The sequence below is a fragment of the Montipora foliosa genome, chromosome 4 (genome assembly GCF_036669935.1).
Source record: "Montipora foliosa isolate CH-2021 chromosome 4, ASM3666993v2, whole genome shotgun sequence".
Classification (NCBI taxonomy): domain Eukaryota; kingdom Metazoa; phylum Cnidaria; class Anthozoa; order Scleractinia; family Acroporidae; genus Montipora; species Montipora foliosa.
The window spans coordinates 43469493-43484492 of NC_090872.1; the positions used below are offsets into that span (position 1 = coordinate 43469493).

Below are 15000 nucleotides of genomic sequence, written 5' to 3' on the forward strand. Positions count from 1 at the left end.
CAGGATTCCACATGTTTTCCACCTCTGCTTGCACAATGATTGCATTCTCATCTGCTTTATTCGTTGGTTCGATGACCAGCTGGACAAGAACTTCTCGTTGATGTAGTAACAGTCTCTTGCACTTTCTTAAAGTCTTTTGGAAATGATCATGATAAGTGCTACCTTTGAGCTTGAAATATTCTGTGTAGCACGTTTTTTCGGTAGCACTAGGAGCACTCGTATACTCTTCCTCTATTTCCGACAGGTCGTGATCTCTTGAGTAGCTGTCACATGAATCACTCCCAGAATCACTTGAAACAGACTAACCAGGCGGTGTCCGTACTGGGATTGCTTTGCGTCATGGGAAAAATTCAAAATCGCTTCATTTGAATGCAAGACGCGGTCAAGTGAACATCTCCTGTGCGAGGGTTAAGCGAAGTGGACGTGAATGCGTAATGGGGATTAAAAATCTGTGGCAGTTTCCAAAAAAGTACGGACAAGCAAGTTCAGTTCCGTGACTTTTTTGGTAAATCAGCAGCTATCGATGCCTCCTGTTGGCTGCATAAGGCTTAATATGTGTCGATGTCTTAGAAAGGTGAGATTTCACTGACGATTCATGACTTTTCTGACCTTTATGTTTTCATCATAGGGCTTGTACGTTCTTATTGTCCACTTAGGTGCTGAGATATTTTTCGAGCACACTTGCGTGTAGTCAAAGGAAATGGAATAATACCATTTGTTGTTTTCGATGGCTTACCTTTGCCGGCTAAGGCAAGTGAAGATGAAAGAAGGCAAAGGTGAGAAAAACACTCGATATAAATTTGTAGTAATTCCTTACAGCTTTTGACAAGCTAACCATAACTATACTAAGCTAGAAATTTACCTCACTTCTCTCGTAAACAGAGACAGAGAGAATCTGCAAAGTAAAGCAGAGGGCCGAAACATCTCGGTGGAAGATGCTACGAAACTGCGTAGCCAAGCATTGTAGACATTAGGGCCGTTTATACGAGAGAAAATAAGCCGCGGCTTACGTAAGCCGCGAACACCTTGTATAAATGGTACAAAATCTACGTTCACGGCTTTCTCAAGCCGCGGCTTATCCTGGCCGGGGAGTTTATACTCTTATAAATAGTTCCTTTCGCGGCGTAAGTAAGCCGCGGCCAGAGTTAGCCGTGGCTTATTTACTCTCGTATAAACGGCCCTATTTACAACCACTGAAGATGATGAAAGTGTACATGGCCAGGAAAGAGGCTCTGCAGAGTCCGCTTCAGAATTTCATGGTATGTTTCATTCCTAGTCTTTAGCAAATTTCTGATATTGTAAATGGAACAACCATGTGAACACTATACTTCACTGAAAACATGTGGCCCTTTCAGGCATGTTAGTTACTCATTCCTAAAAGTAGTAAAAGCTACAATTTATTGTCATCAGTGAAAGAAAAAACCAATGAAACAAGCTTTTTTCAACAAAGAAAAGTTTTTTTCTTCTAATTATTTCATACTCTTCAAATGGATCCTGGTTGTAGAACATAGTTACCCCAGTCGATTACACTTTTTTAATGGGAATGTTCTTAAATTTGGTTGAGTGCAAGTATGTTCTTATTTCATACAGTACGTGTTTTAGAATTTTTGGTCCAATCTTGGCCTCAGTGTTCTCATAAAGAAAAGGAGCGTATTCCGAATGACCAATTAATTTCCTATTAGGTTATGGAAACTGGTGTCAAGCGATGACATGTGAAATCATCCAGATTGATCAGTTTTTTTCATTTTCCTGGAGAATTCCTTGTTTTCCAGTGATGGAAATAGAATTTGTCAAGGTCTGCTTTAAAAAAGGCTCAGATATCCTCGATGGTGTTGTTCAAAAAGGTGTAGCTGGTGATATTCAGTGAGGGGCATACAAGTGCAACTCTCACTGTCAGATACAAGTGGGAGGCAAACCTTTTACTGTCTTGTGGACCCTCATCCCTGTGCAGAAGGCGGACCATGCAGCACCTCCAGTTTCCGAAACAACTGTCTCTGACAGCGACACGTCAGACGATAACATTGACTCTGATGAGCCAAATGACATTGTGACAACTCACTGCTTGCCTTTAAAGTTATGGGAACATGTTATTCCAAAGCAAGGCAAGACAGTTTACAGGAAGCTTTTGAATGCCTTAATGAACATAACAGACCTGTTTACGCTAAACTTCAAGCAGAACCGGAGAATACACATGACAAATCTGCCATTGCTGTATATTTATTGTCATCATCAGATTATGAAAAAGTAGGCTACATAGCCAGTGAACTAACTCGATATTTACATCCATTGCTCAAGGATCCATCATTTCCGGTATCCGTAAAAAAAATTCGTTTCTGTACAACTTTCCTTATGATTGGTTTCTATTTAACGATAGATATTACCAGGAGAGGCCAGTGGGAGAAGCAAGTGATCAGAGCTAGTCGCACAGTAAAATAAAATACCTGTAACTAGTTAGTGCACATAGCAAGGCTTCTTAGAGACAAGAACCCGTAAAATTCTGCTACTACCCCCCCCCCCCCCCCCGTCTCTCCCCTCCTGATTATAAGCCCAGGAATTGTTAGTGTGAATTGTTTATGGCTGATTTCACAGGTTTTCATTGCCAATTTCGAAACGCAAACTTCCCTCTAACAATAAAACACCAATATTATTATTGGAACGAAATATACACCCAGTGCTTAGTATCAGAATGTTACAGTAATTCAAACCAGTTGCAAGAACAGCTGGATTCTTGTTAAGAGAATGATTAGTTTTCATGGTGACTACTTGTTTATGACGACCTTAAAAGTGGCCTGCATGGCTCCATTACATTGGTTTACTATGGCCTCAAACTGTCAATAATAATTATGGCCTGAAAGCTTTCTTGATCATAGTATCTAATTTAAATTAAACATGACTGTGTAGTCAACATAACATTGAATAAAAATAATTTATCTACATGTATAAAAAGTTCTGTTATTATTACTATAACAAGGTTGATAAAATTTTCAGTGGAGGAGGAGGCAACTGTACTGGTGCCCTATGAAATTGAGCTCTGGCTGTCAACTGTCCTCTCTGTGGCATTGTAGCTCTATTTAACACAATCATTCCACTCTCGTTTCCCCGATGACTTTTTTGGTTCATTTCCTTCATTTCCTTCTTGAAATAAACTTTTTCTCGACGTTCCTTCCGTCGATGAACGTTTACTTGCAGGCTTGCCTGGCGTGTTGCCACCTACAACAATAGGCCATATTTGCTTATAAATCCACTAAGCAAAAACGGCTATATCTGGCGAAGCTTTTGAGAGCGTTTATCTCTAGCTGTAGAAGAAAGATAAAAGAAGCCATTTAGACCATTTTTAATGTTTAAACTAACAGAAATAGCGACTTCTAGGGCCTACAAAAATGGTCTCATATTACACCGTAAATTAGCCTGGCTAAGCTGCCGTGTAAAAAAAACAATCAATGTTTATCGATTTTAGCCAAAACCCATTGCATACCAAAGAACGAGTGTTTACCTAGTTATTCTAATAAGAAAATATACAATGAACGGGCTAAATGGCAAAGGAAATGAATGCAATAACTCACCGCATCACAGCTTTCCCGCCGCCATCTTGGAAAATACCAATACCAAAATGCAACGCGATCTCATTGCGCACACCGCCTGCAGACTAACACTCCGAGGCAGCAAAACCTAAGCCATTTCCCACAGCAATATTTGCTACGTTTGGAAAACGACTGCCATTACAATCAATCGGCGTAATATCAAGCCACAGCACTTCTTTGATGTTGTGGAGTAACTGCAGAATACCCCCACCACTCGAAGTTGTACCCCTTAAAATCTGGATACTTGGCTATGCAGTTTGTGCACGCTCTTTCTTTTTTATGTTTTTAGAACGAGAAATAGACATGCTACAGGGCTACTGGGCTACGTGGCTCAACTTCAGAATACCCGGCCACTCCACCCTCCTTAAATCTTTGTATACTGCTCCAGTGGTCCGCAGTCGGCTAGGAAGTCAATATGTATTTACTAAGTGTTAAAGTGAAGTGCTACCGCGGTCCGCAGTCCCGCAGTCGATGAATAAGCAATGAACTAAGTGTTGAAATAAAGTGCTACCACGGTCCGCAGTCCTGCAGTCGATGAATAAGGAATGAACTAAATGTTGAAATGAAGTGCTATCGCGGTCCGCAGTCCTGCAGTCGATGAACAATGAACTAAGTGTTGAAATGGAGTGGTACCGCAGTCCACAGTCCCACAGTCGATGAAAAGTGTAGTCAACCGAACCGGAAAATGAAAGCTAAAATTTTACGAGAATGCTTAATCAGTAAACTAGTGCTTATTCATTTTGGCGACTATGAGAGTGCGGTAGCAAGGCCCAACAAGGTCAACACCAACGCGTTTGATGCCACCGGCATATTTCGTGATGTTTATGTTATGTATGTTATGTCGACTGTGGGACTGCGGTAGCAGGATTTGATGAGATATTTCAGTTGCCGAGTATTGTGAAGTTTAGCCCGTTCTTGTTCTTGGCTCATAGATCATTGAAGAACGACGTAATATACATTGAACTGTGCAGCTCCGTAGCCGCTTAGCCACGTAGCCGCTTAGCCCCGTAGCCCCGTAGCCCCCTAGCCCTGTAACCCCCTAGCCCTGTAACCCTGTAACCCCGTAGTGTCTATTTCTCGTTCTAAAAGCATAAAAAAGAAAGAGAGTGCACAAAATGCGTAACCAAGTATCCGGATTTTAAGGGGTACAAGTTCGAGTTGCGGGGTATTCTGCAGTTAAGCCGATGTTGTTTTCTTCTTGGTAGTTATCATATTGCGGGAGAGTTGCCGCTATGCTTGTTTGATTAAGCATCGTCTCAAAGTCAAAGACTACAACTACCTGACGACCTCGATCTTCATCGCTTTCATTTTCCAGCTAAGTGAAAGGAAAAGCATAAAAGACGATGAATATCTTGTCTGGAATATGTGTGAAAAATTTCGGACAACAGCAACTTAACTTCTTTGATCGAGCAGCCGATATTCACAAAAGCTTATTTTTCAGAAACGAAGTTTACATTCCAAAACGGTAAAATGTAAACGGAACAGAAATTGAGAGAAAAACCTTTATAGGGAGTAAACTGCAACTTACTAACCTTCTGAATACAACTCGATTTAACTTTAACCAGTCTTGTTGCTGAGATCTTTCAACTTCTCTGTATTGACATACAAAGTTGCCGCTCTCGTAATTCTTTCGGGGAAACTAACCTGTCCTAACACTGTCAGGAACCTACAACGAGCTAAATTCGACGACCCAATGTACAATTGGCTGTTAAAATCAAGACAGTGGACGTACAACAAGGGCGAATCAGAGACCAACGAAGCGTTCTCCTCGAGCAGCTCCATGTTAATGAAAGATCATGTGACCAAGTCGACTTGATAATATTGTTCATCCGCATTGCATCATGGGATACCTGCATAATCCCTCTTTGGTTCCATTAAAGGATTTGACGGATTTGAATAAATAATTGTATATAAATATATATTATAAATGGAAAAATTCTCATTAAATTTAACTCAGATCAAATCAAAATTCTGGACACAGCATTAAAAAACAAAAAAGATGCAATTTTCGAATTTTCAAGATCACAATGTCTTGATCCATGGTCTCTCTACAAAATTTATTTACCTGATTTTTTTGCTGACAAGATAGCAAATCTTTGTCTTCGTATGATTTTGCAAAAAGGTTATAATGAAAATTTGGTAATAAAAATATGTTAAAAACGTATGTAAGCTAACTCTTCAATCGTTGTTTGATGATAATTATTATTGGCAATGCGAACTTTGCCAATCAATGAAAATCAAAAAATACATTAAAGATTTTTACAAGCATTACATATATTTTAAACATTAAACCCATAAAAAGAAAAAAGCGAGAAAATCCTAGCAAAATCGAGAAAAAAGAGGTTGTGTAATGCCTTGTGGTCAGACAAACGTAGGCTCATCACAAAAACATTTCTTGCTTCTTAGCGTACTTCTAAATGCTGGAATTGATCCAAAGTAAATAAGTTTCTTTTCTTTTTTGGCTTTGTTCAAAGAGAAATTTCGCCTTGCGGCCAAAAAAATGTTAGTTTTAACAACACTTAGCGCAATCATTTACCATATAAGGTCAAACTAAGGTATATGAGCTGATAATAAAGATTGAGTAAACCAATCAGAGCACGCGAAATAAATTATCCGAGATAGATTTATTGATCCAGATTATTCAAGAGATGATGAATCAAATTATAGCATTCTATCTGAAAATGAATCAGAAGAGCCAACTCAATCAGATTTAGAATTCATTGATGATAAAGATGATTTTGCTTACACTAGTGATGATCCAGGTTACGAGCCCAAAGAAGAAGATTACAGCGATGATGAATCTGAAGAATATGACCAATCTGATGAGAAATATGATCTATCGCGGGATATCCGTGAACCCATTAAAAATACTTTAAAATGACACAAAGCAGAATTGTATAATGTATAATGTCAAAGACTGAAAATAAGTAAGTCATTCACAGTATACATTATTGTTTTCGCTCATAGTAGCCAAAAATATGATTATTTCTGGCTATTTTAAACGCATATAAAAATACAATGTCTATAATATAGTATAAGAATGGATCAAGCAATAAAGATAAGATCTAATTATTGGTTAATAAGATATCACACCGATGAAGAAAGAAAGAGAGCAATTACAAGATCTGAAACAAAATATATGGTAAACAAAGAATGGATATATTATTTTTGTGGTGGTCGTAACTACACCCTTGCTGGTAAAATATGATTATTTCTGGCTATTTTAAATGCATATAAAAATACAATGTCTATAATATAGTATAAGAATGGATCAAGCAATAAAGATAAGATCTAATTATTGGTTAATAAGATATCACACCGATGAAGAAAGAAAAAGAGCAATTACAAGATCTGAAACAAAATATATGGTAAACAAAGGATGGATATATTATTTTTGTGGTGGTCGTAACTACACCGTTGCTGGTAAAACTCAACATTTACACACAAGAAAGCATCTGAAGAATAGTTCCAAATCTGATTAAAACCATTGTATACAATCTAGATGAATTACTAATACATGTGGATTTTAAGTGCACTATAAAATGGCTTAAGAATAAAATAGTATATAGTAATAATATAGAAATGAATAAATTAGATTTACAAAAACTAACCAAACCGCAGCTGATAAAGTTGTTATTAAAAATTGCTACACAAAAAACATCAACAATTAAAATAAAACCTATTGCAAAACCTCGTAAGAGGGTTAAGCAAATAGTTCAAGATTATGAAGAAAACATAATAGAGCCTCCTTTGGAGTTTAGAGATGGATACAAACCAGCACCAACAACCCAAAACTTTTATCAAAAAACCAATTGCAGCTCCAAGAACAAATATAGAACAGGCTGGGGGTTCAGCAGCCTGTAATGTACTTTCCCGTTCTTCTCTGTCTGATATTCGAAACGGTTTAACGTGCTGAAGATTTCGCTTGTACTGAACTCCCTGTGGCGACTGTACTACCACCTGGTCTTCATAACGAGACATTACTTCATAGGGTTCCTTCTCATATGAAGGTGACAGCTTATTTTCTTTCTTCTTCTGAAGTAGAACAGTATCTCCTTCCTTTACCTCTCGATCCCTGGCCCGAAACTTGCTATCAACATAGCGTTTGTTAGACTGTTTCCTTTGAGTGTCCCGATCACAGACTGTCTGATCACGTGCTTCGGTTTTCTCTTCCTCCACATCAACAAGCTCAGGAATTTTAGAGATAATATTGTTAACTTCCAGCAATTTCTTCTTCAATTCAACATCTGCCAACTTTTCAATCAGTTGATCTCCTTCCTAGATTTTCGTTCAAAGATTCACCAAAATTGCAATGACGAGCTTGTTCGCGTAAACGTACCATGAATTTGTCAGCTGTTTCCCCCTGCATTTGTGCTACTTGATAAAAAACGTGGCGCTCATACGGGACATCATCGGTCTCTGCCTTAATCGGTCCAGGATCTTGAAGATCTTCGTAAATATCTTGAACTTCCATACCTGCTAAATGAAACAATTGAGCTTTTTTGCGGGTAGCGTTGGTAATTCCCTTGCCATCAATGTAATACTGGTACGATCGTTTCCACTGTCGGCAATGTTCCACAACTTGAGATGGCGACCCTGTCAAATCTAAAGGAGGCAGCGCTTTTCTACTGAATTCGCCATTTTGTGGGATATCAGAACCACTTAGGCGGGCCACAAAGGTCTGAACAAATCTCTTTAATCCAGCAAGGAACACCTACACAATTCACACTCTTTGTGTTACATTCCCTGATGTACTATTGCTCTCATCCACTGACCTTATACACTAAGGGTATACATGTGTATACATGGATATACATGACTACATAGATATTTAACAATTATGAGCGTGCATTGGATATGAGATGGTAAATAGCCAACGAGACGCAAAATATTCAAAATCCTTTGAGGCCCGCTTACAACGAATTTGTACTCGGCTAGTGAACCGTTCACTTGAGCCTCGATACGGTGGGAAGAAATCAGTGAACGGTTGACCAGAATATTTATCGCTGTCTCTCAGGAGTGGATGTTTGCTGGACCTTGAAACTTGGTCAAAGGGAAGTAAATTTATCTGTGTGGCCACCGCTGGAGTTTGAGCGTGACAGATGCTGGAGAAGGGTGATTTTATCGGCAAGATGTGAGGTAAGCTAGAAGTTTCTTTCCAGCCTTTCCTTTATATTTATGTACGAGTGACAACCCAGGAAGTTTAGAAGTCACTTAAATTGCATTCAATCAGGCAAATAACCACACGAAGCAAGAAAATTACCAGGACAATAAAGTACGGCTTTTTTATTGACAAGTTGTGCGTGTTAATATCTTTTTGAGTTTGTTATCTAGACTCCCATACCATACCTTACGATGTCGTACTCTCCGAGTCTGCGCCAACTGTAAATCGATGTGATGTTGCAAAGCTCTTGGAGAATTTCGTTTGTCACGTTTTTGCATGACATGGAACCCAAGACAGGATCGATCAATGAAAGGTTTTCATTTTAAAAAAGGTTTCTCGAGCATAGCAACAAAGTTTCAAGCAGGCGTCACATCTCTGCATTGACGTCATGCTTATCTTCTGGAGTGGGGTTTTTGTGAAATAGAATCTCTGGTTGTTTCCTCATAGGTCAGCACTATTCAAGTGGACGAGGGAGATAATACAGTTCAGCTCTATTTTCATGAGTGAAAAGAACTTCAAAAACATACATTCATTTTGAACTAAGAAGTTCGTAGTTGAATAAAAACACTTTTAAAAACCAACCCTTATTAAATTTACACAACGACTAAAACGAACCTTCCTCGAGGTTTCAAAACTTTCAGCCACTACTCGATTAGCTACCTTTTTCAGACCTTTTCCAGTGTCGTTTCATGGTGAATTGAAAATAAAGGTGCCATTCCTTTGCCGGCCTGGAAATTTTTCCCTGGTGTTTTTATTGCTTGAAGTAATACATGACATATTACAGTCACGTCACCTGCGCAGTAAAAGTTGCGCACAGAGATTTAGCGCTAACGAACTTAAAGGGGCTTAATATGGAATCACAAAATGACAACTCAATTGGTTCAAATCTCGCAAAATCATATTTTTTTCACGCATTCCTTTCCTTTCCTTCTGCATAAGTAATAACTGCAATGTTCTGAAATCGTAACAGCATTAGGGTGCCATGATCTGGGATATTTGTGCTGATCTTGGAAGGACTTTATACTAAAAACCTCCTAGCTGTCCAAGAAAGGGTAATTAATATGTTTAAAGTGAACAATTTGTTTGGCTTTAGTAAGACAAAAATTACTGCGTTTATTGCTTGAAGTGGGCATTTGCACAATAGAAGACTCGCTGGATGCAACAATTTTGCTTAAAAGTTAAACCTCGTGATATTACATTCATGGTTTTTGTGGCAGATTTTCTTCATGTCGCACAGAATACACAGAACTGCCACAAAATTAGACATCTCAAAGAAATTTTTAAAAAAAATTGAAAAATAAGGAAACGTCCTTCACTACCAACAGTCCTTCTTTCACCCAGACGATCAAATGCCATTGAGGTAAAAATGACTTTTTGTTGTGTGAGAACATATGATGCTAAAGATGGGTAGTTTCCTCACTTGATGAGGACATTTCTTGCAAACATGCATGAACGTAAGAGGCATCCATACTGCTGTCTTCTTCATTACTCTCCAATAAGATTTCCTTGACCTGCAATGAAAAAAGCTGCCTTGATAAGGCCTTCTCAAACTCATTTATAATTCATAAGGTTATTAGCCAATCAGAGTGCCCCATTTTGGTCAGGTGCATGTATCTTGATACCCAATGCTACTACAGATCAAGAAACTTCCGAAAACTAATCAAAAGACTGATCAAGACACTTGAATTTAAATGAACCTTTATATTAATAAACCTTGAGAAAAAACACATACAAATACACTACCCATACACAATACATTTTAAATCTCCTGAACATTCAACACAAAACTTTTGTAGTACCGTTTGTGGTTCACCTCCAGAGGATTAAAACGAATTTAGGAATGATTACCATACAGGTCCCCACTTCATTGTGAATGCAGAATAAATTAATTATGCACTCGCGCTATTGTTTTGTAGAACAATACATACACCCAAGGGAATCGAATATATACATGGCTAATTTGTCCTTACGGGATGAATAAAAATGGATCTCTCCATCTCGCTCCTTCTCCCTTTGTCCCTCCCTCTATTTCTCTCTTCTTTACCCACATCGCTCACACAGTTGCTCCTTTTCGTCCCAGCTTTCCTCCTTCTATCCCTTCGTCCTGTCCTTCACCACTTAGCTAACTTGTTAAGTTGAGAATTCACACCTTGGAAATGATATTTATTTTGAATTCTGGCTGACTATTTACATAACAATTATAAGTAATTATATACTCGTGCCGTGCCGAGCACCCTAAAATCGAGCCTAGAACTCGTAGGTTACAGTTCAGAGATCCCTGTTTTACTACTCTTGAAACAACTCCCATCTCTTTAATAATGCTAACCGTACCCTAATTACGACTTTAAGACACTGTTTAGTCTTAAGGTTAGTCCCTGTGATAGTTTTAGGTTTATCCAGCATTACTGTGATCTGTGCTCTCTGCTTTTCCTTCATGCCCTGTGCAGCACACTTAAGATTTCATTCATGGAAGAGGGTACCACGCTTCCAGTCTCTCAGTCTGATTGGTGCATCCTTCATGGGAAACTTTAATGCACGAGCTCATTGCAATTAAAATCGTTTCATGTTTTCCTTGTTTTGAAGCAAACTAGTGTGGTCTTAATAATCAAGATGGATACCGCAGTAATAGCGTCAGCAAAGCGAGATTTGAACATTTGGAAATTGTCTTTGCTTCAGTATAGCCGATCCGGAAAGGTTCATAGAGTGAGAAGAGTAGTGTAAAGAACACAATTTACTTTCATAGTAAGTCAATTGTCCAAAACCTGTGTGGAAACGTGGTAAGTTGGCAAAGACAAAGTGCATCAGGAGATAGATGTGTTTCACGATGTTCAAGAAAAAAGCTGCTATGGATAACATTCTATCCGCCAGAACTCATGATTTTCTGGCAGTAAGCTTCTCTTTCTTGAAAAAATATTAGCCCTAGCGACCCGTGGGTGGAAAGCGTACGATTGCCTACAAGACGAGTGCTAACATCATCTCATGCATAGTTAACCATCGCCTAAACGTCGTCGATCCAGACAAACGAGTCCACAGCAGGGCATTGAAAAGACATGGTGGGGAGTAAAACAAAGTATGCCTCGCACAGGAGCATCCATGGATCCCTACCAAAGTTGTACACTTGGAAGCATCATTGAGCATATTGCGCCAATCTCTAACAAAGAGAGATAAAACGCAAAACAGTACTTTTATTTTTGACAACAGTACTTTTATTTTGTTTGTTTGTTATGTATAAGAATCTGAATTCTATAAGTGCCAAAATTGCAAGGAAAAATGTTCGATTTTCTGTATTTCAGTCAGAAGTTGGAGCATCTATACAGACTTCGAAAAAAACTTCTTAAGAAAAAAGAACAATGCGCCACAGTCCCAAAGGACATCTATTTTTGTCGCTATTGTATTCTTCAAAGAAAGGACAGTATGCATAATGAAGAAGGGACCTGTGCAGAAATCTTGCCCAAATTTCGACACCCAGAAGTTCAGCGTCAGAGCATTCATTTCAGCATTGTCTGCACTCAAGGCTTGAACCTTGTAGCTTGTCTTTGAAAAGTCCACCACAATCTAAGACTGGCACTTGTGCCTCTCTTAGCCTCAGCCATTCGGTGAAAATGTTCATAGCCCAATTATTGTTATATTTAGTTGCAACTGGAACGGCCTCGTTAACCAAATCATGCTTTCATCTGTTTCTTGATGTTCAAAACCCCTGATGAAACACTCGCACTCGCTTTGTAAATATTACTTAAATTAGACAATGTTAGTCTCTCATCAAACTTTGCAATGCCTCATAAACGTCCTAAACAATCGTGCTCTATGACACCCCAGAAGCAGGAAATAATGAGCATGTACCAGCATTGAGCCTGGGTCAATTCAAATGCCATTCCAGTTGGAGCATACATACTTTACTGAAGGGTCAATAAAAATGGCAGGCAAAGGCTGATGTGGGCCTTAATTACAACTACAATCAAACAAGATGAAAATTACAACATTCTTAGAAATCACAAAAAAAGCTGTAGGTACATTACACTGACAGCTAAAACAGTATTGGCAAAGTGATGACAAAAGGTAAAAAGTCTAAAAGTATATTATTTTTTAAAAGTTTTTATGCATAAAACTAATCTGATTTAGATAGCATTTGTTCAAGGCCGTCTTAAAACGGCTTACATCATCAGTATTCCTCACTTCACCATTAAGAACATTCCAGACAGCAGGTCCTCTAAGAAAACAAGTTCACTATTTACCCTTTTCATTGTTAGTAACAATGTTCTGCAATAGTCTATGCATAAAAGTGCTCTTTACTATTCGTAATCACTATTCGTAAATGAAAGCTCACAAGATCGAGGATTTGGTGGTCCATATCCCGTTTGTTGTTAGGAATATTAGCGGAGGTAATGTGCTTGAAGCATGCCAGCAGAGCACCACAGTTGAAAAATTTTGGGAAATCTATTGACGAGAGTAATTTTGGTTACAACGTCATGCACATCTGCCCTTACAGACTGTCAAGGTGGAGGTGGGGAGGAAAGACGGCCTTTGGGGATGGAAGTGTTCAGGCAAGTTTCTTTGACGGGAAATCGAATGGTCACCGTTGCATTTGGCATGCTGTATTTTTCTGGTGGGAAGTCACATGGTCTGTCGTCAGCTTAATGCTCAAAGCCAGTTTAGCTAAACGATTTGTGTTAGTTTGAAAAAGGCCGAGATCTTCGTCCAAAGACTGCAAACAACAGTTGCCATCTAACTTAATTAGTTCTCGGTTTTTTTTTCTTTGAACCAGTAAGAATCAGGGTTTTGGTGTTAGGAGTAGGGAAACGGAGCAGCTGTCTTTTCTAAATTACGGATTACGGTGTACAGGTCTGCGAGACGCAAGGTTGTAGTGGTGCTGTCTTCGGACGTTTCTGTGTAACGAAAGGATGTTGTGGCCTAAAGAATCTATACTTGAAGAGGGAGTTTTTCCGTGTTCCTCGATGTACTTTTTTTGTGATGAGAGTTATATGATTAAACATCGAAAAGCAATCTTTCCTTTACTAGTCAACAAATATCATTTTTTACAGCAGATAATAATAATTCAGTCTTAATTTATCTACCATTACACCAAGCTTTAAGTTCATTCCAGAGCAATGCAGTAAAATGGCAAGTCACAAAAAGATGTTCCAGGGATTCGTCCAACACACCACAAAAGGTGCACAATGAGGAGTCTATTTTGCCTATTTTTTCAAAAACGTATTTGTCACTAGATACCTATTCAGAATTGTGTATTGAAATGCTTGACTTTGTGTCCAAGGCGACTAGCAAGGGCAAACTATAAATTTCCTTCCAGTCCAAACAAACACTATTTCATGATACTTTGATTGAGCTGTCCCTGTAGACCTTCTTAAAGGTCACCTCAGTGATCGAGACCTCCTGTTTATTGAGAATAAGTTGAATTTGGTCCTGAATGAAAAAAGGGACTCACATACAAATACCCATTTATTTTCAGGGATTGTCGCCACAGTGCAGGGATTGCATCAACTAAAAACAAAAAATCAAAAACGTCTTTTGAGAAAAATTAAGCCCGTATAGATTATGTTGAGAAATAAATTGGTTTTTCTCTGTTACTAAATCGATTTTTTTAATTATTCCTTTACTAACCAAGCTTTGATTGATGACCGATTTATTATTGATACGTATAAATCTATTGTTCCGAAGAACTGTGTTGAAAATATGTTCATGCAAGAGCCCAGGTACATTGTTGGTGGTAGCCATGGAGCAATGCGTAAAACAATCAAAACATTCCCTGTAATACTTCAGAAGGGTTAGGGTAGCTTTTTTATGTCAAAGTTGCAACAGTGAATGAACTTCCCCCCAACTTGTTTTAAATAATGTAAGAAAATAGTTTTTCAATTACAAGGTTCCTTGTCTGAAAAATCATTGTGTTGTGAGTCTTAATTATCCATTTTAAATGCGGGACTTTAAGAGCCCTGAGTTCCCCAAGTTCAACATTTCTGTTTTGTCTAAATTTATAACAAGACCCGAACCAAATCCAAAGTTTGAAATGAGAGCAAGGAGGTGTCGAAGAGACCCATCATTCCTCAGTGAGATCTTCTGCAAGAGGCTCGAATGTAATTTCGATTCTATCAACAACAACCCCTTGAATATCCTTATTTTCACGAATAGTAATAGCTAGTACTTTCAGGACAATAATAAACAAGTATGGAGAAAGTGGAATTCATTGTCTCACCCCTCTTTGTATCTCAAAGTCCAGTAGAGAACCCAATATCAACAACAAAG

General features: G+C 38.5%; 1 protein-coding gene across 1 annotated transcript in view; it reads right to left on the reverse strand.

Annotated features, from left to right (window-relative positions):
- Nucleotides 1-9845: 9845 nt before the first annotated feature.
- Nucleotides 9846-15000, reverse strand: part of LOC138000830 (uncharacterized) — a 243738-nt gene continuing 238583 nt past the window's right edge. The window contains exon 57 of the mRNA XM_068847495.1: nt 9846-10256. Coding sequence (XP_068703596.1) covers nt 10143-10256 — 114 coding nt within the window. The 3' untranslated portion in view covers nt 9846-10142. The remainder of the gene's footprint in view (nt 10257-15000) is intronic.